The following is a 25,000-nucleotide window of genomic DNA, read 5'->3' as shown; positions in this document are numbered from 1 at the left end:
GCTGAAAACGTCTCGGTATGATGACGTTTGCGCGTGACGTCACGGATTGTAGCAGACATTTTGGAACAGCACGGTGGCCAGCTTAAGTCGTCTGTTTTCATCGCAAACTTCCACAGTATTCTGGACATCTGTGTTGGTGAATCTTTTGCAATTTGTTTAATGAACAATGGAGACTGCAAAGAAGAAAGCTGTAGGTGGGATCGGTGTATTAGCGGCTGGCTACAGCAACACAACCAGGAGGACTTTGAGTTGGATAGCAGACGCGCTATCCGACGCTAGCCGCCGACCGCACCGATGATCGTGGTGAAGTCCTCCGTCGCGCCGTCGATCGCTGGAACGCAGGTGAGCACGGGTGTTGATGAGCAGATGAGGGCTGGCATAGGTGGAGAGCTAATTTTTTTAGAACAGCTCTGTCGAGGTCCCGTAGCTAAGTTAGCTTCAATGGCGTCGTTAGCAACAGCATTGCTAGGCTTCGCCAGGCGGGACAGCATTAACCGTGTGGTTTAGTTCAGTGTCTCCTGAGAGTAGAAGTAATAGTAGTATTGTTGATCTTCGGTCTATCCTTCCAGTCAGGGGCATGTTTCTTCTGTTTCTATCCGCAGTTAAGCACGATGCTATCACGTTAGCTCCGAAGCTAAAGTGCTTCGCCGATGTATTGTCGTGGGGATAAAAGTCACTGTGAATGTCCATTTCGCGTTCTCGACTCATTTTCAAGAGGATATAGTATCCGAAGTGGTTTAAAATACAAATCCGTGATCCACAATAGAAAAAGGAGAAAGTGTGGAATCCAATGAACCCTTGTACCTAAGTTACGGTCAGAGCGAAAAAAGATACACCCTGGCGTCCTGCACTGCACTCTAATCCTTCACTCTCAGTTTCCTCATCCACGAATCTTTCATCCTCGCTCAAATTAATGGTGTAATCGTCGCTTTCTTGATCCGAAATGCTCTCGCTGCTGGTGGGAATGATTGTAAACAATGTGCAGATGTGAGGAGCTCCACAACCTGTGACGTCACGCTACTTCCGGTACAGGCAAGGCTTTTTTTTTATCAGCGACCAAGACTTTATCGTCGATGTTCTCTACTAAATTCTTTCAGCAAAAATATGGCAAAATCGCGAAATGATCAAGTATGACACGTAGAATGGACCTGCTATTAGGGATGATACTCGAAACCGGTATTCCCGGTTGTTCGATAAGAAAATAACCGAGTCCTCGGACTCGAATCCCTTTTTGAGAACCGGTACCCGTTATCGAGACCACGATAGTAAAGAAAAGAGTTGGTTCTTTATTCGAATCCCTCGGAACGAATCCCGTCCCGACCAGAAATGCTCCGTGTGACATCACAATAAATCAGTCACGTAGCTCAGTCATTAGGCGCAGATAGCGAAAGCAGGAAAACAATGGACGGGAAAAAGCGCTCCAAGGTGTAATAAAGTTCAAAACAAAAGATATAATCCAATGAATAACTTTACTGAGAGATTTGAGCAGGGTACAAACTCATGAAGAACACTTTTACGACCCACCGGAAACATAGCAACCAGGCTAGCAACGCACCTCCTTTACGGCAGCTGGCGCAACCTTCTTAAAGCAACCGCAGCACATACATATATATACAACACCGCAGCACATACATATATATACAACACCGCAGCACATACATATATATATACAACATATATGACACCGCAGCACATACATATATATATACAACATATATGACACCGCAGCACATACATATATATATACAACATATATGACACTGCAGCACATACATATATATATACAACATATATGACACCGCAGCACATACATATATATACAACATATATGACACCGCAGCACATACATATATATATACAACATATATGACACCGCAGCACATACATATATATATACAACATATATGACACCGCAGCACATACATATATATACAACATATATGACACTGCAGCACATACATATATATATACAACATATATGACACTGCAGCACATACATATATATATACAACATATATGACACCGCAGCACATACATATATATACAACATATATGACACCGCAGCACATACATATATATACAACATATATGACACCGCAGCACATACATATATATATACAACATATATGACACCGCAGCACATACATATATATATACAACATATATGACACCGCAGCACATACATATATATATACAACATATATGACACCGCAGCACATACATATATATACAACATATATGACACTGCAGCACATACATATATATATACAACATATATGACACCGCAGCACATACATATATATATACAACATATATGACACCGCAGCACATACATATATATATACAACATATATGACACCGCAGCACATACATATATATATACAACATATATGACACCGCAGCACATACATATATATATACAACATATATGACACCGCAGCACATACATATATATACAACATATATGACACTGCAGCACATACATATATATATACAACATATATGACACCGCAGCACATACATATATATATACAACATATATGACACCGCAGCACATACATATATATACAACATATATGACACTGCAGCACATACATATATATATACAACATATATGACACCGCAGCACATACATATATATATACAACATATATGACACCGCAGCACATACATATATATATACAACATATATGACACCGCAGCACATACATATATATATACAACATATATGACACCGCAGCACATACATATATATATACAACATATATGACACCGCAGCACATACATATATATACAACATATATGACACTGCAGCACATACATATATATATACAACATATATGACACCGCAGCACATACATATATATATACAACATATATGACACCGCAGCACATACATATATATATACAACATATATGACACCGCAGCACATACATATATATATACAACATATATGACACCGCAGCACATACATATATATATACAACATATATGACACCGCAGCACATACATATATATATACAACATATATGACACCGCAGCACATACATATATATACAACATATATGACACTGCAGCACATACATATATATATACAACATATATGACACCGCAGCACATACATATATATATACAACATATATGACACCGCAGCACATACATATATATATACAACACATCTCCCTTTTTGAACTTTTGTTTTTCACACTGTATATGTGTTGTCTGTCTAATTATAAATATAGCAGACGAGGCGTGTTGGCTGAGTTCTTGACGTTTACTTTCACGGGTGACGACATGCAACAACACTTTTCGGGGCTACCGCGCATGCTCGTCACTCCCGTTGCATGCTGGGTAGTGTAGTTGTTATATTCCCTAGCTCGTAACATCTTTCCCCCTATAAAGAAATAATGTTAACTCAATAAAGTGTATTTCTTTTTTTTAGCTTTAACTTTTCATTTTTTAGCATTGTAACCACATTTGCAAAGAACTTTTCTCTTCATAGAATTGTCTGTCTTTCTTTAAAGTGCAAAAATGTCAAAGCATCATAACAAACAGTTATGTCAAATAGCAGCAGAAGTGCACTTTTTGGAGAGCTGTATTATTTTCAGTTTTGTGCCCAAGGGACTGATTTTATTTAACACTATATTATTATTTATACACCTATAGTGATCACAGAGACAGGTTGTTTTTGTGTTACTGTATATATTTGTTTTTCTGAAAAATCCCACTTAATATACTTTGGGTAACAACAGTCAATGTTTATTTATTTATTTTATTTTTTTAGGGGGGTAACAGTCAATATTTATTTATTTATTAGATTAAATTGTTTTCTTATATAATAAAAGTGAGCTTTTGTTCAACCAAATATTGTGTGTTTTTTTCCATATACAACAACCTATCTGGACTCGATAAGAGAATCGATAAGGAATCGGTTCGATAAGAGGATTCGATAATAGACTCGAACTCGATAATTTCTTATCAAACATCATCCCTACCTGCTATCCCCGTTTAAATAAGACAATTTCATTTCAGTAGGCCTTTAAACAATGTAACAAGGTTTTACAAAATAAATCAACTCAAGTTATGGAGAATGAGGAGGTTGAGGTGGGCGGGGTTGGGGGAGAGGGGGTGTTGCGTTTGACTAAGGGAGATGACGGCGACAGACACCAGGCCATGTCACGATACACCATATATATCTGGATATTTTGCCTTAGCCTTGAATGAACACTTGACGCATATAATCACAGCAGTATGAGGATTCTATGTGTCTACATTAAAATATTCTTCTTCATACTGCATTAATATATGCTACTTTTTAACTTTCATGCAGAGAGGGGAATCACAACCAAAAGTGTATTTATTAAACAGTTATTAAGCAGTGGCACAAACATTCATGTCATTTCCAAAACAGAAAGTGCAAGATTGTCAGACACATTTTAAAACAAGCTATTAGTGCACTTTTGTGCATGATGTCACTAAGATGACATATCAAAGCAACACTAAATTAAAGGCCTACTGAAACCTACTACTACCGACCACGCAGTCTGATAGTTTATATATCAATGATGAAATCTTAACATTGCAACACATGCCAATACGGCCGGGTTAACTTATAATGTGACTTTTAAAACTTCCCGGGAAATATCCGGCTGAAACATCGCGGTATGATGACGTATGCGCGTGACAAAGTCAGAGTAACGGAAGTTATGGTACCCGTAGAATCCTATACAAAAAGCTCTGTTTTCATTTCATAATTCCACAGTATTTTGGACATCTTTTGCAATTTGTTTAATGAACAATGAAGGCTGCAAAGAAGACAGTTGTAGGTGGGATCGGTGTATTAGCAGCGGACTACAGCAACACAACCAGGAGGACTTTGTTGGAGCGCTAGCCGCGCTAGCCGCCGACCTCACCTTGACTTCCTACGTCTCCGGGCCGCCAAACGCATCGGGTGAAGTCCTTCGTCCTTCTGCCGATCGCTGGAACGCAGGTGAGCACGGGTGTTGATGAGTAGATGAGGGCTGGCTGGCGTAGGTGGAGAGCTAATGTTTTTAGCATAGCTCTGTGAGGTCCCGTTGCTAAGTTGCTAAGTTAGCTTCAATGGCGTCGTTAGCACAGCATTGTTAACCTTCGCCAGCCTGGAAAGCATTAACCGTGTATTTACATGTCCACGGTTTAATAGTATTGCTGATTTTCTATCTATCCTTCCAGTCAGAGGTTTATTTTTTTGTTTCTATATGCAGTTAAAGCACGATGCTATCACGTTAGCTCGTAGCTAAAGCATTTCGCCGATGTATTGTCGTGGAGATAAAAGGCACTGAATGTCCATTTTGCGTTCTCGACTCTCATTTTCAAGAGGATATAGTATCCCAGGTGGTTTAACATACAAATCCGTGATCCACAATAGAAAAAGGAGAGTGTGGAATCCAATGAGCCAGCTTGTACCTAAGTTACGGTCAGAGCGAAAAAAGATACGTCCATCACTGTCTCTCGAGTCCTTCACTGTAACGTTCCTCATCTACGAATCTTTCATCCTCGCTCAAATTAATGGGGTAATCATCACTTTCTCGGTCCGAATCTCTCTCGCTCCATTGTAAACAACGGGGAATTGTGAGGAATACTAGCTCCTGTGACGTCACGCTACTTCCGGTACAGGCAAGGCTTTTTTTTATCAGCGAGCAAAAGTTGCGAACTTTATCGTCGATTTTCTCTATTAAATCCTTTCAGCAAAAATATGGCAATATCGCGAAATGATCAAGTATGACAAATAGAATGGATCTGCTATTCCCGTTTAAATAAAAAAAAATCATTTCAGTGGGCCTTCAAAGTGCACTTTTTGTACAGAACGCCACTACAATAGTTAAAAAGAAATAAAGTGCACTTTTGTGCATGATGTCAGAATCAGCTTTATTGTCATTACGCAGTGTGCATGCAAGAAAACAATGTGTAAAAATATTTTAAAAAAGAAGTGCAAAGAAAGGTGTGGAAGAGAACAGTGTACACTCTATACTCTCTGTACAATGTACACTCTATAGAGTGAAGGCAGTTTATGAGGGACAATGGGGCAGTCCGTTCAGGGTGGTTGTGGCCCTGGGGAAGAAGCGGTTCTCTAGCCTGTTTGTCCTGGTTTTAATGCACACAAGATATTTCAATAAGTGTCAAATAAAAATGAGCTGCATAACAGGAAATCAAATAGTGTACACTACCGTTCAAAAGTTTGGGGTCACATTGAAATGTCCTTATTTTTGAAGGAAAAGCACTGTACTTTTCAATGAAGATAACTTTAAACTAGTCTTAACTTTAAAGAAATACACTCTATACATTGCTAATGTGGTAAATGACTATTCTAGCTGCAAATGTCTGGTTTTTGGTGCAATATCTACATAGGTGTTGTTGCGTTTGACCAGATGTTCCTCCAAGTGGGATGTAAAACGCTGGTCAGTCCCAAGTTCCTTAATGACATATCAACTGAACTCAAACGCACCACCAAGCACAGAATAGGTATTTGGGTGTCGGTGTAATGTTTGGCAGCTACGCCGTGTCTTATCATTGCACCTAAGTTCTTTGGTTTTGTAGGCGAGACAGAGAGCAAGTGAACAATGTGGGACACAATTGTGTCCATCTTATACCATGCTAGTTGTTTCAAAGATAGGTCAACATGAGCAACCACACCTTGAGTTCCAACATATATATAAATATACAAAGGAGTCAAAGGTCTCCTGGTATGAGTGTCTAACTGGTGATCATAACATCTGGCGAGTCGGGTGGCAGAACACACGGAAGCATCTCAGCCAGTCAGGGTTTTCACTGTTAGAGCAGTTGGATGTCAGCCATTCCTGTTGTTTCAGGCTGTGGTAGGAGCCTTGGTAGTGGTGTCGCAGCTTGGTGGTTAAGCCGTCAGGTAACACCAGGAATGTTCCTTCTGTGCGATTTGAATGTCAGGGTACAGTCTGTAAAGGAGGTCCAGCAATCTGAACCGGAAGTGGTTTGGTGACAGGTAACCTTGTGACCCCAGCGAAGCCTTCGACCTTTAAAGAGGAAGCACACAGTTTCTTTGGTACCTCTGCATTCAGAATCGAATGGGTGGCGCCAGTGTCAATCACGAACTGATAACATTGTCGTTGACACTCATGTCCAGCAGGGGGCCAGTCTGTATCTCCTGCTGGGGCTCCTGCGGTGGGCGTCCTTTGCCACGCTTTTGTGTTTGTTTGTTGGCACTACGGAACCTTTCCTGTTCGAAAATGTTCACGACTCCAGTGACCAGGCTAGTCACAGCCGAAACAGTTTCCACCCCGGACTGGCTTTGAAGCATCGTGTTGTCCACCACCCGAGTCCAACCGTCTGGTCGCACGTCTGTTGAGGATTCTTTCCTCCACCTGTTGGAACTCAAAAGCAAGGTCACCCACTGCTGAATATATCCTAGCTGATCTTTGACCTTTTGGTTCTTTTAACCTTTTATTTTCAGCGATCTGTAAATTAAGGAGTTGCTTCCTTGCTGCTCTGTCATTAGCCTTATCATCCTCATCTTGAGGAAAGAGACTGCGCATAGCAGTAGCTATGTTTGTAACGTATGGTGTTATCGGTGAGGTCGAAGATTCAGCCATTAATCCTGCTTGTTGTTCTGTATTTTTGCCATCTTGTGTGGAAACACAACGATACAAAATGCTTCTAAAGTCTCCTATTGATTTCTTCCCATTTCACTCAAACAACTAAACAAACAAACAAATAAACAAACTTGCAGCTAACCACAATCAACAGCATACCATTTACGAATACCTTCATTTGTCACTTTCTCATCTTTTCTTCACTTTCGTTTTCCTTTACAAACAACATCCTGTATCCATCTCTTCCTTACACTTCACACAATGTTTCTATTTTCTGTTCTCCTAGAAACCATTCACATAACGTAAGGTTATAAACATCCTTTTCCCATATTTTCTCAAACCATCCTCTTCTCCCTCAATCTTCCTTCACCTGCTCTCTTTTTCTCTCTCTCTCCTTCTCACTGGAGTAGGGGGCGGTGGCCTAGTCAAAGTCTGGGCGGGTCGTTTGAATTGTCTTGCGCATGCGCGGCAGGCAAAACACCAATCAGTCTAGTCTGTCCTATTTGTCTCATTAATCATCGGTTCTTTTGCTGCATTTCGTTTTTCCACGTAATCCCCGTTTACTTTTATCATACGCCAAACTCTTAAATTCTCGAGCACCAACTCTGTTCCATTTTCACCAGCGCGCGCACACACACAAGCACGTGTAAGCACTCACGCACACACAAGCAAGTGCCTACAGCCCTACGCACACACACCCACGCACACGTAAGCACTCTCTCTGCGTTTCACTTTACCATAAAACTTCCAGTTACTTTTTTATTTTATTTTTTATTTTACCAGACGTTTGAGTTCACAACTTTTCGAGTATTGTAAACTCCCTCTTAACCCTTTCAAGGAACGTTCTCTTTTCTTTTTTTTTTCTTTTTAAACTTTACCTGCTAATTCCATTGTCGACAACAGTGCATTCAATGGATTATTAAACAGTAATGATTCATCACATTTTCCCCAGCCGTCATCACTTTCTTTTCTGTCACACTCCTTGGCCATTGTGTCTATTTTTCCTTAATTTTAGCGCACACTAAAGTGTCGCCGGGACCTCACAACCGGGGAATCTTTATTGTATTTATTACAAATGGCCTCCAGCCGTGGAATTTATCATATGGTACAGAAGGGCCTCCTCCCGTACGTTTCTTAATTTTAACGCACACGTTAATGCCGTAGGGAACTCGCAACCAGGGAGTATTTATTGTATTTTACAAATGGCCTCCGACCCATCCTTAATTTGTGTGCACATAAAAATGTCAACAGGGATCTCACAACCGGGGAGTATTTACTGTACCATATGATGGGCATCCAACCCGTTACTCTTTTAGGCGGCGACCAACTACCCAGGGTGAGCCACACCCAACTATTAGTTCACTCGTCAATGAAACTGCCCGTCACGGTAATCGAGACACAATGACGTGAGTTGACCACTTATTTACAATTTTAATGCAATGGCAGGCTCGGCAAAAATGCAATCAATCTATCAAAATCACCATTCTGTGTCTGGGGTACAAAGCAGTGTTTAACTTACAGACTTCTGGGCAGACTCCTAATGCAGATTTTATCTAAAAAGAAAGGTTCTGCTTACCTTGAATTATGTTTTGGCCATGTGAGTCTGTCCAGAAGATTGCAAGAGAAGGTCCAATGGTCAGCGTGTCATCCCGGACGAGCCCCCAAATTGTTGCGTTTGACCAGATGTTCCTCCAAGTGGGATGTAAAACGCTGGTCAGTCCCAAGTTCCTTAATGACATATCAACTGAACTCAAACGCACCACCAAGCACAGAATAGGTATTTTGTAATTTTATTGTCAAAGCTTTGGCAATAATGAGACCAGCCTCGAACAACACATACAAATGCGCAGCCCAAGTTGATCTGGCATTCCACCGGCCAAAAGCAACTCTTTTCACACAAAGAAAGCCCCCATTTCCCCCCCTCAACACTGATAAGAAGAGAGACTTGGGGGTTGTGTTCACATTCCTGATGGTTTACGACCCTGTCTAACCAGGCAATCTGAAGACAAAGAGAAACTAGTATACAGAGTAAAATTAAGGAAAGAAAATATGAGCTGATTCAAACATGATTATGAATAAAGAAATAGCTCTTAAACATATGCATTATCCACAGTGTATAGAGGCCCATTTCCAGCAACTATCACTCCAGTGTTCTAATGGTACAATGTGTTTGCTCATTGGCTCAGAAGGCTAATTGATGATTAGAAAACTCTTGTGCAATCATGTTCACACATCTGAAAACAGTTTAGCTCGTTACAGAAGCTACAAAACTGACCTTCCGTTGAGCAGATTGAGTTTCTGGAGCGTCACATTTGTGGGGTCAATTAAACGCTCAAAATGGCCAGAAAAAGAGAACTTTCATCTGAAACTCGACAGTCTATTCTTGTTCTTAGAAATGAAGGCTATTCCACAAAATTGTTTTGGTGACCCTAAACTTTTGAACGGTAGTGTATGTCCTTCACTATGTGGTAGGTTCCTGCGGACGTTATCTCCTTATGTTGTTGACTATTTGTTTCATACGGTGTTGATGTGGAAATGGTTGGGCATTTTGTTGCTGGGACACCGAACGGAGATGTTGACATGAATGAATGAATGAATGAATGAATGAATGATCTTTATTTGTCATTGTGCATGTACAGGTACAGGTCCAACGAAATTTAGGTTGCTTCCCTGAGGTGCTTTGCATTTTAAAAAAAAGAAGAAACCACACAATACACTGAAACAACACAATATACACAATGTACAATATGGCCTAAGACCACTCTAAGAGGCAATGTAAAAAAAAACGAGACAATAAAAAGTATAAAGGGACTAGTAAACTGACTAGAGAGGAGTAATGCTGGTTCCCGGTGTGCTGAGGGGGTGGGAGTCAGTGTTTCCTACCTCCTATGCTGTGCAGGCTTTTTATTGTGGATTAAATATGTAAATAAATATGGTAAATATTGTCCAGTTGGCGTGTAATCGCTGATTGCACAGTCCCGGATCGTGATTGACCGGTGGCTTCTTCATGTTGCACGTGAGGGAGTTTTTATTTTTAATTTATTTATTTATTTATTATTATTATTATTTTATTTGTATTTATTTTTTGACATGTGGAGTTTCAAGCACTCTTCATTCTCTAGCGGGTGACTTTTCAAATGATGCTACACATTAGCAGTGGTGCTACTTTTTGTAGCAACGCTTTTGCCGCATACTTGACATATTACGGTTGTCTGTTCAACATCTTCCCGCTTGAAGCCAAGCCACCGCCAGACGATTGGACCCCCTGCTGTTTTTCTTGGGAATTAATTCTTCCTTCATTTGCTCCCAGATTCGCACCTTCTTTCGCTCGTGTTACCACTCGCACCACAGCTAACGTTACCCGTGCCGCTACCTCCCTGCTCCGCGAGAGCGTATGACGTTGCACGCGCGACAGTATGTGACGTATGTAAGAAGGTGCGCTTGTTTTATGTCTCTGTGAGAAGGAGAGACAAGAAAGAGTGAGAAGAGCCTGTAGTGTAATGGCCGCAGCTAAAAGCAACTGTGTGAGAACGTATACTCCAATATCACCATATAGTCATTTTCTATATCGCACAGAGACAAACCCGCGATTTATCGAGTAGCGTATATTCCATATATCGCCCAGCCCTAGTAGTACCTAATATGAAAAGTAACTTTTCTGTTATAGGGGAACTGCACTTTTTGGGGAATTTTGCCTATTGTTCACAATCGTTATGAGACAAATGGCAATGGATGTTTTTTGTTTTGTTTTTTTGACTAAAACACTATCAATGAAGCGTAAGAAACACAAAACATGCAAAATGGTGGCTTTTCTAACTGTTCCGTTCGGTTCAGTTCCGGTTTATTTGGAACATGCATACGATACAATGTAATGCATCGCATATTTCCAGTTGTTTCATTACAGCACGTCCGAAAAGGAGTAGGAAGAAGCAGAGCTTATTTAATCCTCCCCCTTTTCATACATAGCAATTTTATCCAATTTCCTTGTTCTCTGTAACATCACAGTGAACAAATAAATAATTAATAATTGTCTCTATAAAAAAAAAAAGGGTTCAAGACAGTGTTTCCCATAAACTGCCAAGATACCTGTGGCGGTGGGGGCGTGGCTATGGGCGTGGTCACCATGACATCATCGAATAATTTGCATAATTTACTACAATGATATGATTTTCTCTAAAAAGGCTAAAAAAATGCATACTTACTAATTAATAATAACAGTTTTGTTTTAAACGTCCATCCATCCATCCATCCATCCATCCATTTTACAATATAATTACAACACTTTATGTACATATTTATATACAGATTTGAACAATAAGTTGTTCACTGAAATATATTTATTAATTGTGGTTCTTACAAAAAATATATCTTATAAAATATAAAAGCTAAAATGTCTCTTAAAGGTCTATATATATATATATATATATATATATTAAAGGTCCCTTTAATTAGTGCATACTAAATAATTTAACTTTAGCCTACTACTACAACCATATTATTTACCAGCAACATAAAGTGAAACAGAGGCAGAGGTGTCCTGCCACAGTCAGTAACAAATAAACAGAAAACAGTAGTGGTCAAATACAAATAAGGCAACAAGAGAAATATCCTACTCTTCTCTTTTGTAAAGTAAATCTGAACAGCCTATATGGGCATCTACATCAACTATATGATTTGCCTGAGAAGCTGGACAGGACAACAAATATATATATACCTGTATATATATATATTTATTTATTTTTTTATTTGTATTTTTTTTAAATTTGTGGCGGACGTAATTCTTTCGTGGCGGGCCGCCACAAATAAATGAATGTGTGGGAAACACTGCAAGATGTTCATCGTAATTCTTGTTCAGTGTACTTTGTGAACACTTGTTGTTATGATCCGCTGCCCGAATCATAGTCTGTTTAAGTTTTTCGAGTCACTTGGGTTTTCTGTTAGTTTTGGACTCCTTTAGTTCCTGTTTATGCACCTCTGAGTTTGTTACCATGGCTACGAATTAGTTTCACCTGCCTCTTGTGTTCGAGACGCGCGCCTGTTTGTAATCAGAGACATTATTTAAGCCTGCCTTTGCCAGTCAGTTGGTCTGGCTTCTTTGTTTGTGTCACGCTACTGTTACGTACGTTTTGCTTGTCTCCTAGCCCCTGCTAGTGTTCTCTAGTCTGTGCTAAGTAGTAGCCTTAGCTTCAGGTGCGATCGGCACCTTGTTCCGTCGGTTTGTTTTCAGTTTCGTACCTCTTTGAGTGTTAATTTACGATTAAATCATGTTCCTACCTGCAAGTCCTGTCCGGAGTCGTCCGTTTGCATCCTGGGAGAACAAACCTCGCAGTAAGCTGCAATCCCAGCGTAACACTTGTAGTTTGAACAGTCTCTTAAACTGAATCATTTTGGTGCTTTGTTGGATTTCTTTGCTTAATCCATTCCATAATTTAATTCCACATACAGATATTGTAAAGATTTTAAGTGTTGTACTAGCATACAAACGTTTTAAATGAGATTTTCCTCTAAGGTTATATTTCTCCTCTTTTGTGGAGAAGAATTGTTGTACATTCTTGGCTAGCAGGTTATAGTTTGCTTTGTACATCATTTTAGCTGTTTGCAAATGCACCAAGTCGTTGAATTCCAATAATTGTGATTTAATTAAATAAAGTGTTTGTATGTTCTCTATATCCAACATGATGTATTATTCTAACTGATCTTTTTTGTAACACAGTTACTGAATGAAGCTCACATTTGTAGTTGTTTCCCCATATTTCTGCACAATAACTCAGATATGGTAACACTAGTGAGCACAGTAGAGAATATGAAGTGATTTTTGTTCTAGAACATGTTTTGCTTTATTCACTATTGAAGTGTTTCCTGCTACTTTATGTTGTATATTTTTTACATGAGATTTCCAATTAATTTTATCATCTATTATTACACCCAAAATGTGTTTTATTTTACCCTTTCAATATCTTCTCCGTCTATTTGTATTTGTGTTTGACTTTCCCTTCTGCTGTTACCAAATAGCATTATTTTAGTTTTGCTGAGATTCAAAGATAGTCTGTTTTTGTCAAACCATCTTTTTAATTTGTTCATTTGTCTATTTATTTTAGTTATTCAAAAAAAGATTTTAGTGTGCGTATAAGTACATTTTAAGCACATACAACACAGGTGTCAAACTCAAGGCCCGGGGGCCAGATCTGGCCCGCGACATCATTTTATCTGGCCCGTAAACACCTGGAAATGATATGTGTCAATAAAGTACTGCATATTTTCTTACTAAATGTAATTGATTTTTTTCATTTTGACAGAAAAAAATATATGTTACTGCTTGAAATTGCATACCTTTTTAAACTTTAATAGTATTGCAACAAATATTACAGTATATTATCATACTTTCCAAACATGTTTTTGTCTAAATAAAAATACTTAACTTTACAGCAAACTACCCATCAAATTAATAAAAATGACAATACATTTTACGGTGTTCTTTACAGCATATTACTGTAAATTGAAAAAAAAATCCTGTTGACTGAGCTGCCATATCTTTACTGTAAAATCTTGTTTGTAACCTTACTGTAAATGGAAATACAGTATATTTGTTTTTACGGTAGAAAAACCGGCAGCTAAGTTGCCAGAATTTAAAAAAAAAAGAACGTGTACTGTTTTTCCATTCACAATATAATGTTGTAAAAACAAATGTAAATTTAACACAAAAATTCTGGCATCTAAGCTGCCAGCATTTTGTTGTAAAAAAAAAAATAATTAAGACACTATTTTACAGTAAAATTTTGTAAATGTAAAGTTTTTACTGTACAATCGACAGTCTACTTAAAACAATTTATATAATTAATAATGAAATCCAGAGGGAAATTCATACATTATTGGCTGTTACAAGCGGCCCTCTTTTTCAAATGTATTTATTTATTATTAAATATTTATATTGTTATTTATTTATTCTTTTTAGCGGCCCTCTGATGGCAGCCTTAACTGTGATGTGGCCCTCAATGAAAACGGGTTTGACATCCTTGACATACAACAATAAATAAAATAAAATAACTGGGATCATTTTGTTCACGAAAACTGTTACATGAAATTTTCATATCGTTACCTTCCTAGTCTGGACAAAAAAACAAAAACAACATAAAACATACAGAATAAAAGTACGAAAAAATAAATAATACACTATACATATTAGGGGTGTAACGGTACACAAAAATTCCGGTTCGGTACGTACCTCGGTTTAGAGGTCACGGTTCGGTTCATTTTCGGTACAGTAAGAAAACAACAAAATATACATTTTTGGGTTATTTATTTACCAAATTTGTAAACAATGGCATAACATACATACACACACAGGGTCCATTGCCAGGGTTAATGTGGTCATTTTATATCAAATAAAAACTAAATAAGATAAGGCTCAGAATGGTTTCTTAACAAAACCTTTCTACATAAAAACTGCTTTTTTTGATTGATTGATTGAGACTTTTATTAGTAGATTGCACAGTACAGTACATATTCCGTACAATTGACCACTAAATGGTAACACCCCAATACGTTTTTCAACTTGTTTAAGTCGGGGTCCACGTTAATCAACATTAAACTGCCTCAAGTTGTTGCTCAGATTAAATAAAATGACAAAACTTTTCTTCTACATATAAAAAGTGCAACATTAAACAGTTTCAAGTCAACTCAGCCTCAGATTAACTTTTCTTCTCCCCCCCCAGCCTGGCTAACTTGGCAGTAAGAGGATATTTGGGCTCATTGTTCTTCCACCATAGAAGTGGGTCAAAATCTAGTTTCTAATGCAATATGGTCTTAAATCTGCTGCTATAAAAACATTTGTTATTGCTTTAGCCCTGCCTGACTCGCCGAGGAGAGGCTGCTTGAATGCGGTGGTGACGCTTCAAATGGGTTAGCACAGGGGTCACCAACCTTTTTGAAACCAAGAGCTACTTCTTGGGTACTGATTAATGCGAAGGGCTACCAGTTTGATACACACTTAAATAAATTGCTAGAAATAGCCAATTTGCTCAATTTACCTTTAACTCTATGTTATTATTAATAATTAATGATATTTACACTTAATTGAACGGTTTAAAAGAGGAGAAAACACGAAAAAAAATGACAATTAAATTTTGAAACATAGTTTCTTCAATTTCGACTCTTTAAAATTCAAAATTCAACCGAAAAAAAGAAGAGAAAAACTAGCTAATTCGAATCTTTTTGAAAAAATTTAAAAAAGAATTTATGGAACATCATTAGTAATTTTTCCTGATTGAGATTAATTTTAGAATTTTGATGACATGTTTTAAATATGTTAAAATCCAATCTGCACTTTGTTAGAATATGTAACAAATTTGACCAAGCTATATTTCTAACAAATCATTATTTCTTCTAGATTTTCCAGAACAAAAATTTTAAAAGAAATTCAAAATACTTTGAAATAAGATTTAAATTTGATTCTACAGATTTTCTAGATTTGCCAGAATAATTTTTTTGAATTTTAATCATAATAAGTTTGAAGAAATATTTCACAAATATTCTTCGTCGAAAAAACAGAAGCTAAATTGAAGAATTAAATTAAAATGTATTTATTATTCTTTACAATAAAAATTAAAAAAATTACTTGAACATTTATTTAAATTGTCAGGAAAGAAGAGGAAGGAATTTAAAAGGTAAAAAGGTATATGTGTTTAAAAATCCTAAAATAATTTTTAAGGTTGTATTTTTTCTCTAAAATTGTCTTTCTGAAAGTTATAAGAAGCAAAGTAAAAAAAATAATGAATTTATTTAAACAAGTGAAGACCAAGTCTTTAAAATATTTTCTTGGATTTTGAAATTCTATTTGAGTTTTGTCTCTCTTAGAATTAAAAATGTAGAGCAAAGCGAGACCAGCTTGCTAGTAAATAAATACAATTTAAAAAATAGAGGCAGCTCACTGGTAAGTGCTGCTATTTGAGCTATTTTTAGAACAGGCCAGCGGGCTACTCATCTGGTCCTTACGGGCTACCTGGTGCCCGCGGGCACCGCGTTGGTTACCCCTGGGTTAGCATGTTTGACGTGTTGTCAGAAGCAGCTGTTGAACAATGTCGGGAAACCTCCGTCCTCCATTGTTGTATCGCGCAGCCAAAGTGTTCCCAAACGGGAGATCTTAACGAGGCAGGAGGGTCTTCCAGCTCTGGCTTTTAGATGTTGTCCTAGCCCGGTCGCTGCTAGCATGCCGTGTGTTGTGCCTCGGTGTGCATTGTTTACACAACGTGCGGTACGCTACTTAATATGTCCGAGTGGAAACTCGTTCGGTACACCTCCGAACCGAACCGAAACGGTTCAATACAAATACACGTACCGTTACACCCCTAATACATACACATCTAGCACACATTGCGCACCAGAATAAAAAGAATAGACATTACAGTATTTACAAATGTACACTGCGTACAGTGTGTTGCTGAAGGAGCTACACAGGGTCTGCAGTGTCAAAAAAGGGGGATAGATTATCTTGTACACAGTGGTCATCATTCTGGCAAGGCACTAATTTAATGGCCGTGGCATTAAACACTATGCACACATACAGTACATGAATAAAAATGTGTAGCAAGCTCTTGGAGAAACCTTTAAAGGATCATTATCTGAGCTAAATTGAGTTTGTATCCCGCAGACGTCCAGCAGCTGTTTGGTCGTCAGGGAGAAAGCCCTCCTCAAGCGGTGAGCTCCCCTTTAATGCAGGAGGATCCAAAGCCCCCCTGCATTAAAGAGGAAGAGGAGGAACTCTGGATAACTCAGAAGGGCGAGCGTCTTCTAGGGCAGGAGAAGGCTGATCTCATCAAGTGTCCACTGACTGGTGTCTCTGTGAAGACCGAAGACCATGCAGACAAATCCTCAGAGCTTCATTACAAACCAAGCAGAAGAAGCTTGTCGCAACACCTGACAACAGAAGTCCACGGAGACCACTGTGGAGGATCACAAGCAGACCACCTCTTAGCTCCACTATCAGATAGTGATGAGACCAAGTCACACTGCCCTCAGGATAAAGACCGAGATGATGCCCAAGAACCTTTGAGCAGTGATACAGACTGTGAAGATGATATTTGGACTCACACTGACAAAAAACAATCGGCATGCTCTAACGAGAAGACGGTTAAAGAACAATGGGCTTGCTCCGTTTGTGATAAAAGCTTCACTCAGAAGTGCAATTTGACCCAACACATGCGGACACACACCGGAGAAAAACCTTTCATTTGCTCAGTTTGCGGTAAAGGATTCTCCCAGAAAGGCGCGATGGTAGTACACATGAGGAGACACACAGGAGAGAAACCCTTCAGGTGTTCAATTTGCGAGCAAAGATTCTCTCGAAAAGTCAACGTCGTTACGCACATGAGAACGCACACGGGAGAAAGACCCTTCAGGTGCTTGGTTTGCGGTAAAAGTTTTTCTCAAGACGCGACGTTTCGCTCGCACATGCGCACGCACACCGGGGAGAGACCCTTTAGCTGTTTGATTTGCGATAAAAGATTTGCGCGAAAGCTAACCATGGTCTCGCATATGAGGACGCACACGGGGGAAAAACCCTTTAGTTGTTCATTTTGCGATAAAAAATTCTCTCAAAAGTCCAAAATGGTGATACACATGAGAACACACACAGGAGAACACATGTTTCAAGAAGGGTTGGGGTCAGCTTCAGATAAAGAATAACATCTTAAAATTGGCGCTTCAACGATCAGTCGGCCGACACGTATAATTGATTTTCAGTATTTCAACTAAGGAAACTCCTATTGGCCTTTCTTTGACTTTCTTCATGGCAATAATACTTAAAGTCAATACCCTTAGCTCCATTGAAATAATGTAACCTTACCAACCACAGCCATTAGATTTTAATTTTTTGGAGGGCGAGGAACAATGGCTTAAATGGCAGCCCTCGTTTGATGCATCTCGGTAAGGAAAATTTAAATAATTATTATATAAATGGTGGAATATTTTTATTTTTATTTTTAGTCCAACGAATTTTGACCCTAACTTCAGTCAATTTTGTAGGGATGTAACGATTGCTCGTAAATTGCTGACGGTTCATACAACCGTTTTAAATTTTAATTCGCATACAATCGTGATTGAGTACCCATTCCATCCGTCCATTCATTTTCTACCGCTTGTCCCTTTCGGGGTCGCTGGAGCCTATCTCAGCTGCACATGGGCGGGGTACACCCTGGACAAGTCGCCACCTCATCGCAGGGCCAACACAGATAGACAGACAACATTCACACTTTGTTTGTGTAAATCATAAATAAAAACAGAATACAATGATTTGCGAATCCTTTTCAACGTTCTGGGTGTTGTTGATAAAATGGCATTGCCGCACTTTGGAAAAATGTATGGCGATTTCGCTCATTTCCTGGAACTATTTGCGAACTAGCTTGAAAATGCTAATGACCTATTGTTAGCACATTCAACAATACCATTATGATATCCATATTTGTAGTCATTTTGGCCGCAATATCGTGATATGAAACGTTCATATTGTTACATCCATAATCGTGCGGCGATAGTGTTTACTTCAGTTGTTCCCAACCTTTTTGACCTCTGAATAATGTAATAAAAGCTTACAGATTACACAGTTAACAACTATAACCATGGAAACATCATTTGCGTATATTGTTCCTAGAAATGGCTAGTATTGTATTTGTTTTGTTGGAGTTATGTCTTTAATCCCGTTCTTTAATTTCATTTCATATAAATATAGGCTGTGGTTGTGTTTTTCTTTCTCTAAAGTTGTATTTCTCTTATCTTGTCGAGAATAATTGTTGTGCATTACTCGATATCATGTTGTTCTTTGCTTTCTGCATGATTTGACCTATTTTTTTGAATGATACTAGATCTGAAAATGTATGTATAATAATGGTGATTTCATGAATCGCAGGTGTGTGTTCTCTATAACCAACATTGTGGATTTTCCTGACTAAACTTTTTTATAGTACATTTTAGTGAATGACGTATGCTCTTGTAGTTGTTTCCCCGTATGTCCACAAAATATCGCAGACGTGCATAACGCCATAAAACAATAAAAACAATATAGTGTTTTTTTGGTTAAGGATCTATTTGACTTTATCCAGTATTAGTTGTGTCCATGAAGTTATTGACTGCCTGATCCTTTTCAGGCAGTGATTTACTGTCAGTCACATGACATACTTTATAACACTTGTGCCTGGACATACCAGTTTCATCCGTTCTAGTAACAGAATACAAATGGACAGCATTCACTTTGGAGTGTAGACCGATTTGATGATTTCTGGCTTTTTTTGTCACTTTCATGGTCTTCTTTGTTGAACTCCTGTTTCAGGATGTAGAAGTGCAATTTATACTGTATAAGTCAGGGGTCACCAACGCGGTGCCCGCGGGCACCAGGTAGCCCGTAAGGACCAGATGAGTCGCCCGCTGGCCTGTTCTAAAAATAGCTCAAATAGCAGCACTTACCAGTGAGCTGCCTCTATTTTTTAAATGTTATTTATTTACTAGCAAGCTGGTCTCGCTTTGCCCGAAATTTTTAATTCTAAGAGAGACAAAACTCAAATAGAATTTGAAAATCCAAGAAAATATTTTAAAGACATGGTCTTCACTTGTTTAAATAAATTCATAATTTTTTTTACTTTGCTTCTTATAACTTTCAGAAAGACAATTTTAGACAAAAAATACAACCTTAAAAATGATTTCAGGATTTTTAAACACATGTACCTTTTTACCTTTTAAATTCCTTCCTCTTCTTTCCTGACAATTTAAATCAATGTTCAAGTAAATTTATTTTTTTTATTGTAAAGAATAGTAAATACATTTTAATTTAATTCTTCATTTTAGCTTCTGTTTTTTCGACGAAGAATATTTGTAAAATATTTCTTCAAACTTATTATGATTAAAATTTAAAAACATTATTCTGGCAAATCTAGAAAATCTGTAGAATCAAATTTAAATCTTATTTCAAAGTCTTTTGAATTTCTTTTAAAATTTTTGTTCTGGAAAATCTAGAAGAAATAATGATTGGTCTTTGTTAGAAATATAGCTTGGTCCAATTTGTTATATATTCTAACAAAGTGTAGATTGGATTTTAACCTATTTAAAACATGTCATCAAAATTCTAAAATTAATCTTAATCAGGAAAATTACTAATGATGTTCCATAAATTCTTTTTTTTAAGTTTTTCTCTTCTTTTTTTCGGTTTAATTTTGAATTTTAAAGAGTCGAAATTGAAGATAAACTGTTTCAAAATTTAATTGTAATTTTTTTCGTGTTTTCTCCTCTTTTAAACCGTTCAATTAAGTGTAAATATCATTAATTATTAATCATAACATAGAGTTAAAGGTAAATTGAGCAAATTGGCTATTTCTGGCAATTTATTTAAGTGTGTATCAAACTGGTAGCCCTTCGCATTAATCAGTACCCAAGAAGTAGCTCTTGCTTTCAAAAAGGTTGGTGACCCCTGGTATAAGTTGTATCTGTCTAAGTATCCCTCTATTTTTTAAATCAAACTTAAATTTTATTTGATGCATGTTTTATACTAAATTTATGGGAAAGAAATTGTTCAATAATATTTTTTCAGTTCGCAATAACAAATTTAACATAATGTTGCATATCTTCCTGACATATCTTTGACACAGATTTCTAACCCAATATGGCTTTTTACAAGCCAAATCATGGGGTACCTCAAATTTTTTGGGGGAAATTTGGCAATATATTCATATCAGTCACTAAGGAAGTATAAGATATAACAGGGGTCACCAACCTTTTTGAAACCAAGAGCTACTTCTTGGGTACTGATTAATGCGAAGGGCTACCAGTTAAAATAAATAAATTGCCAGAAATAGCCAATTTGCTCAATTTACCTTTAACTCCATGTTATTATTAATAATTAATGATATTTACACTTAATTGAACGGTTTAAAAGAGGAGAAAACACGAAAAAAATGACAATTAAATTTTGAAACATAGTTTATCTTCAATTTCGACTCTTTAAAATTCAAAATTCAACCGAAAAAAAAAGAGAAAAACTAGCTAATTCTAATCTTTTTGAAAAAATAAAAAAAATAATTTATGGAACATCATTAGTAATTTTTCCTGATTAAGATTAATTTTAGAAATTTGATGCCATGTTTTAAATAGGTTAAAATCCAATCTACATTTTGTTAGAATATATAACAAATTGGACGAAGCTATATTTCTAACAAAGACCAATCATTATTTCTTCTAAATTTTCCAGAACAAAAATTTTAAAAGAAATTCAAAAGACTTTGAAATAAGATTTAAATTTGATTCTACAGATTTTCTAGATTTGCCAGAATAATTTTTTTTTAATTTTAATCATAATAAGTTTGAAGAAATATTTCACAAATATTCTGCGTCGAAAAAACAGAAGCTAAAATGAAGAATTAAATTAAAATTAATTTATTATTCTTTACAATAAAAAAAATAAATTGACTTGAACATTGATTTAAATTGTCAGGAAAGAAGAGGAAGGAATTTAAAAGGTAAAAAGGTATATGTGTTTAAAAATCCTAAAATCATTTTTAAGGTTGTATTTTTTCTCTAAAATTGTCTTTCTGAAAGTTATAAGAAGCAAAGTAAAAAAAATGAATGAATTTATTCAAACAAGTGAAGACCAAGTCTTTAAAATATTTTCTTGGATTTTCTAATTATTATTATTATTATTATTATTATTATTCTATTTGAGTTTTGTCTCTCTTAGAATTAAAAATGTCGAGCAAAGCGAGACCAGCTTGCTAGTAAATAAATACAATTTAAAAAATAGAGGCAGCTCACTGGTAAGTGCTGCTATTTGAGCTATTTTTAGAACAGGCCAGCGGGCTACTCATCTGGTCCTTACGGGCTACCTGGTGCCCGCGGGCACCGCGTTTGTGACCCCTGAGATATACACTATATTGCCAAAAGTATTTGGCCACCTGCCTTGACTCACATATGAACATGAAGTGCCATCCCATTCCTAACCCATTGGGGTTCAATATGATGTGGGTCCACCTTTTGCAGCTATTACAGCTTCAACTCTTCTGGGAAGGCTGTCCACAAGGTTGCGGAGTGTGTTTGTAGGAATGTTCGACTTATTCTTCCAAAAGCGCATTGGTGAGGTCACACACTGATGTTGGTCGAGAAGGCCTGGCTCTCAAGTCTCCGTTGGGTTCAGGTCAAGACTCTGTGCAGGCCAGTCAAGTTCATCCACGCCAGACTCTGTCATCCATGTCTTTATGGACCTTGCTTTTTGTCAATATAGTGTATATACTAAACCAATCAAGGGTGATGGGTCAAATGCAGAGAATAATTTTGCCACACCTAGTGTGTGTGTGTGTGTGTGTGTGTGTGTGTGTGTGTGTGTGTGTGTGTGTGTGTGTGTGTGTGTGTGTGTGTGTGTGTGTGTGTGTGTGTGTGTGTGTGTGACAATCATTGGTACTTTAACTTTAACTTTAATATAATAAGTTTCCTAAGACTCTGCATTTTGTGTGAAGTAGCGCATGTAAATTATCCTTTAATAAATGACATGAAATTTCAACCCCCCCAAAAAATCCTAGCCGCTTCCTGGTCTGTCACTGAAAATGACATAATTGCAAATTTCCCCAAATAGACCCACTGGCTCCTGTGGCGCAAACCATTGCTGCTTGTCTTAAAAGCACTTCATCTCCATGGATGAAGTGCGGGCTGTCCAGAGTCGGGACCCGGGGTGGACCGCTCGCCTGTGCATCGGTTGGGGACATCTCTGCGCTGCTGACCCGTCTCCGCTCGGGATGATCTCCTGCTGGCCCCACTATGGACTGGACTCTCACTATTATGTTAGATCCACTGGACTGGACTCTCACACTATTACGTTAGATCCACTATGGACTGGACTCTCACACTATTATGTTAGATCCACTATGGACTGGACTCTCACACTATTATGTTAGATCCACTATGGACTGGACTCTCACACTATTATGTTAGATCCACTATGGACTGGACTCTCACACTATTATGTCAGATCCACTATGGACTGGACTCTCAAACTATTATGTTAGATCCACTATGGACTGGACTCTCACACTATTATGTTAGATCCACTATGGACTGGACTCTCAAACTATTATGTTAGATCCACTATGGACTGGACTTTCACAATATTATGTTAGATCCACTATTGACTGGACTCTCACACTATTATGTTAGATCCACTATGGACTGGACTCTCACTATTATGTTAGATCCACTATGGACTGGACTCTCACACTATTATGTTAGATCCACTATGGACTGGACTCTCAAACTATTATGTTAGATCCACCATGGACTGGACTCTCCATATTATGTTAGATCCACTATGGACTGGACTCTCACAATATTATGCTAGATCCACTATGGACTGGACTCTCACTATTATGTTAGATCCACTGGACTGGACTCTCACACTATTATGTTAGATCCACTATGGCCTGGACTCTCACACTATTATGTTAGATCCACTATGGACTGGACTCTCACACTATTATGTTAGATCCACTATGGACTGGACTCTCACTATTATGTTGGATCCACTATGGACTGGACTCTCACTATTATGTTAGATCCACTATGGACTGGACTCTCACACTATTATGTTAGATCCACTATCAGAATCAGAATAGTTTTTATTGCCATTGTTTGAGAACAGGTTCACAAACTAGGAATTTTTTTATGGACTATGGTCTATGGACTGGACTCTCACTACTATGTTAGATCCACTATGGACTGGACTCTCACTATTATGTTAGATGCACTATGGACTGGACTTTCACAATATTATGCTAGACCCACTCGATGTCCATTGCATCCGGTCTCCCCTAGGGGAGGGGTCACCCACATCTGCGGTCCTCTCCAAGGTTTCTCATAGTCATTCATATTGACATCCCACTGGGTTGTGAGTTTTTCCTTGCCCTTATGTGGGCTCTGAATCGAGGATGTCATTGTGTCTTGTGCAGCCCTTTGAGACACTTGTGATTTAGGGCTATATAAATAAACATTGATCGATTGATAAACATTGAAAGGCAGTGGGAAAAGGTTCAGGTTGGTCTGTGATGATTTAGGAAGGATTATAAATGAATGTTTCAATAATGTTAACAATTTTATTTGTAAGTTAAATACAGTAAATATTGTACGGTTTCATTCGCATGAATTTGTCTTAGTACGAAACACATCAAATTGAGTTACAGTTTGATTTAAAAAGTATTACATCTCTTTTAACATATCTAAAAAGTGTCCTTTTTTGGCTCCAAATAAATTCTGCTTAAGGCCCCAATTGAGTCTGAGTGGCCCTGTTAAGACTTTTAACTATTGCAACTCTTCCCAGCTCTACTCTCTTGCTGAACGGTCTTAAAAACCGCCACAAGATGGCAGTCGCGCCCTTTCA

The 25,000-nt window shown here is 37.8% G+C and overlaps 3 protein-coding genes across 3 annotated transcripts in view; 2 read left to right on the top strand and 1 right to left on the bottom strand.

Moving 5' to 3' along the window:
• The window catches only part of LOC133632177 (zinc finger protein 664-like), a 25,336-nt gene extending 5,686 nt beyond the window's left edge, over nucleotides 1-19,650 (top strand). Inside the window, exon 2 of the mRNA XM_062024462.1 lies at nucleotides 17,252-19,650. Within this exon, the coding sequence (XP_061880446.1) occupies nucleotides 17,252-18,285 (1,034 nt within the window). The 3' untranslated portion in view covers nucleotides 18,286-19,650. The remainder of the gene's footprint in view (nucleotides 1-17,251) is intronic.
• The window catches only part of LOC133632174 (zinc finger protein 37-like), a 162,801-nt gene that overhangs the window by 46,519 nt on the left and 91,282 nt on the right, over nucleotides 1-25,000 (bottom strand). The window lies entirely within an intron of this gene.
• Nucleotides 24,969-25,000, top strand: part of LOC133632179 (uncharacterized) — a 9,100-nt gene continuing 9,068 nt past the window's right edge. Inside the window, exon 1 of the mRNA XM_062024463.1 lies at nucleotides 24,969-25,000. This exon is cut by the window's right edge and continues 266 nt beyond it. Coding sequence (XP_061880447.1) covers nucleotides 24,981-25,000 — 20 coding nt within the window. The 5' untranslated portion in view covers nucleotides 24,969-24,980.

The sequence above is a fragment of the Entelurus aequoreus genome, linkage group LG17 (genome assembly GCF_033978785.1).
Source record: "Entelurus aequoreus isolate RoL-2023_Sb linkage group LG17, RoL_Eaeq_v1.1, whole genome shotgun sequence".
NCBI lineage: Eukaryota > Metazoa > Chordata > Actinopteri > Syngnathiformes > Syngnathidae > Entelurus > Entelurus aequoreus.
This window is presented reverse-complemented; position numbering and strand designations above follow the sequence as displayed.